This window comes from Sinocyclocheilus anshuiensis, unplaced genomic scaffold (assembly GCF_001515605.1).
Source record: "Sinocyclocheilus anshuiensis isolate Anshui unplaced genomic scaffold, SAMN03320099.WGS_v1.1 scaffold1497, whole genome shotgun sequence".
In the NCBI taxonomy this organism is placed as follows: Eukaryota; Metazoa; Chordata; class Actinopteri; order Cypriniformes; family Cyprinidae; genus Sinocyclocheilus; species Sinocyclocheilus anshuiensis.
Genome location: NW_015543492.1, coordinates 1,003,688 through 1,006,045, shown reverse-complemented (window position 1 = coordinate 1,006,045; position 2,358 = coordinate 1,003,688). Strand labels below are relative to the sequence as shown.

The 2,358-nt window shown below is 34.0% G+C and overlaps 1 protein-coding gene across 1 annotated transcript in view; it reads left to right on the top strand.

Annotated features, from left to right (window-relative positions):
- Positions 1–2,358, top strand: part of slc44a4 (solute carrier family 44 member 4) — a 34,071-nt gene that overhangs the window by 29,567 nt on the left and 2,146 nt on the right. The window contains exons 19-20 of the mRNA XM_016494436.1: positions 1,555–1,625; positions 1,711–1,805. Of these exons, the coding sequence (XP_016349922.1) occupies positions 1,555–1,625; positions 1,711–1,805 (166 nt within the window). The remainder of the gene's footprint in view (positions 1–1,554; positions 1,626–1,710; positions 1,806–2,358) is intronic.

Below are 2,358 nucleotides of genomic sequence, written 5' to 3'. Positions count from 1 at the left end.
AATCACAGACAATCAGAAGAGCAGGTGGGCGGAGTCTCTCTCTCTCTCTCTCTCTCTCTCTCTGCAAGTGCGCTATTGCAACAAAACAGATAAAGTAAATAATATAAAACCATCTTAACATTATTAAAAATACATATATACATCCTGATTGATACAATCTATGTCATAAAATAGACTTGTTTGTTCAGATTGCGTTCACAGTTTTTTCATTCTTGTTTTCATTTATTTTCAAGATCTGAGGTAAATTATCCACACTCTAAAAAATGCTGGGTTAAATACAACCCAGTGCTGGGTAAAATAGGGACAAACCCAGCAATTGGGCTGTTTTGACCCAGCGGTTGGGTTAAATGTTTAACCCAACCTTCTGGGTAGTAACCCAACCGCTGGGTCAAAACAACCCAATTGCTGGGTTTGTCCCTATTTTACCCAGCACTGGGTTGTATTTAACCCAGCATTTTTTAGAGTGCATCGCGTCTTCAGTGTGGCTATAAAGGTCAAGCAGAATGATATTCAAATTCACATGAGATACTTTTAACATTAAATAAATAACATAATCAGCTCCTGAGATGATCAATGTCATGTATGTTGTTCCATCTGAAACGTCACAGAAATAGAAACGGTTATAGAATCGCTCGTCGTGTATCGCTGCCACGGCTATATAAAAAATATTTTTATTTCACAATTCTGACTTTTTTCCTCAGAATTGAGTTTATATATGGCAATTGCAAGTTAAAAACTTATCTCACATCTCCAAATTCTGTTATTGTTGTTGTTATTATTATCCCGCCATGGAATAAAACACTGAATTCAGAATTTTTTCCACACAATTGAGAGTTTACTTCTCACAAATTTTTTTTCACAAGTGCACTTTACTTTTTCAAGCTTATATCTTCTTGCAATCGCAAGTTATAAACTCGTATAGGTTACAAAATAATTTAATTTGTATGCAAAACTTTTTTTTTTTTTGAGGTGAAATTGAATGTTTTCAAAAAGTTTAAACAAAATATAAATTTTATACAGATTTTTATGTGAAAAATTTTGTATTTATTATTTTTTAAATGTATTTCTTTTGATTTTGAGGTGAAATTAGTGTTTTTATGAAGATCAATCAAAATCTAAACAATGCAAATTTTTATGTGAAACGTTTTTAATTAACGTTATTTTAATTTATTTGTAATTTTTTTACATGTGTATTTATTAATCTGATTTTGTGATGAAATGGGTGTTTTCATGAAGTTCAAACAAAATCTAAATTGAAACTTTTTCCTTAAAATCCTTTCACCTATTTTTATTATTTAACAAATTTCATGTACTTTCATTTAGTCATTACGAGGGGAAAAAAAATCTGAATTGTGAGATAAAGGTCACAATTAGGGGAAAAAGGAAATAAGCTTGGTCAAAAGATGGAAAAGATGTTTTTGATTGTGTGTTGTCTGGTTTGGAACAGTGTTATGAAGCTACAAAGAAGAGCAACTCAAGAACCCAAGACAGGACAATGCTTCCTCATGAGGAGATGTGTTGGTTGTTAAGAGGGTATTGTGTTGTTGTTGTCAGGGTGGTGGTGCTGGATAAAGTGACGGATCTGCTGCTGTTCTTCGGGAAGCTGCTGGTGGTCGGTGGAGTTGGTGAGAGATGTTGAGTTTAGACACACCTCAGATCTCTGGAGCTTCATGTGTGAGCTGAAGCTGATGACGTCTGGTCTGTTTTCAGGTGTGCTGGCCTTCTTCTTCTTCTCCGGCAGGATTCAGACTCCAGGAACCACGTTTGAAACGGCGGCGCTCAACTACTACTGGATGCCCATCATAGTGAGACTCACGTTCACACCTCACATTACTGATTTACATTTGATCAAATGTTCGGCAATCGAAATCGAACTGAAATTATGATGTCATTTTTGCATACTGAATTCTGATTGGTCTTTTCTTACATGTATTTAACTGTATGTCACATACAGCGATCAAGTGTTCAGCATTGCATTAACACACAGAAAGTGAATTTTTAACAAACCTGTCAACCATTTCACCCCAAAAATCAAAAAGAAACAAGAAACTATATTTTGCATACTGGACCATATAAGATATATATATATCTATATGTAGAGACTATATATATAATATATATACAGTGGGTACGGAAAGTATTCAGACCCCCTTAAATTTTTCACTCTTTGTTATATTGCAGCCATTTGCTAAAATCATTTAAGTTAATTTTTTTTCCTCATTAATGTACACACAGCACCCCAGATTGACAGAAAAACACAGAATCGTTGACATTTTTGCAGATTTATTAAAAAAGAAAAACTGAAATATCACATGGTCCTAAGTATTCAGACCCTTTGCTCAGTATTTAGTAGAAGCA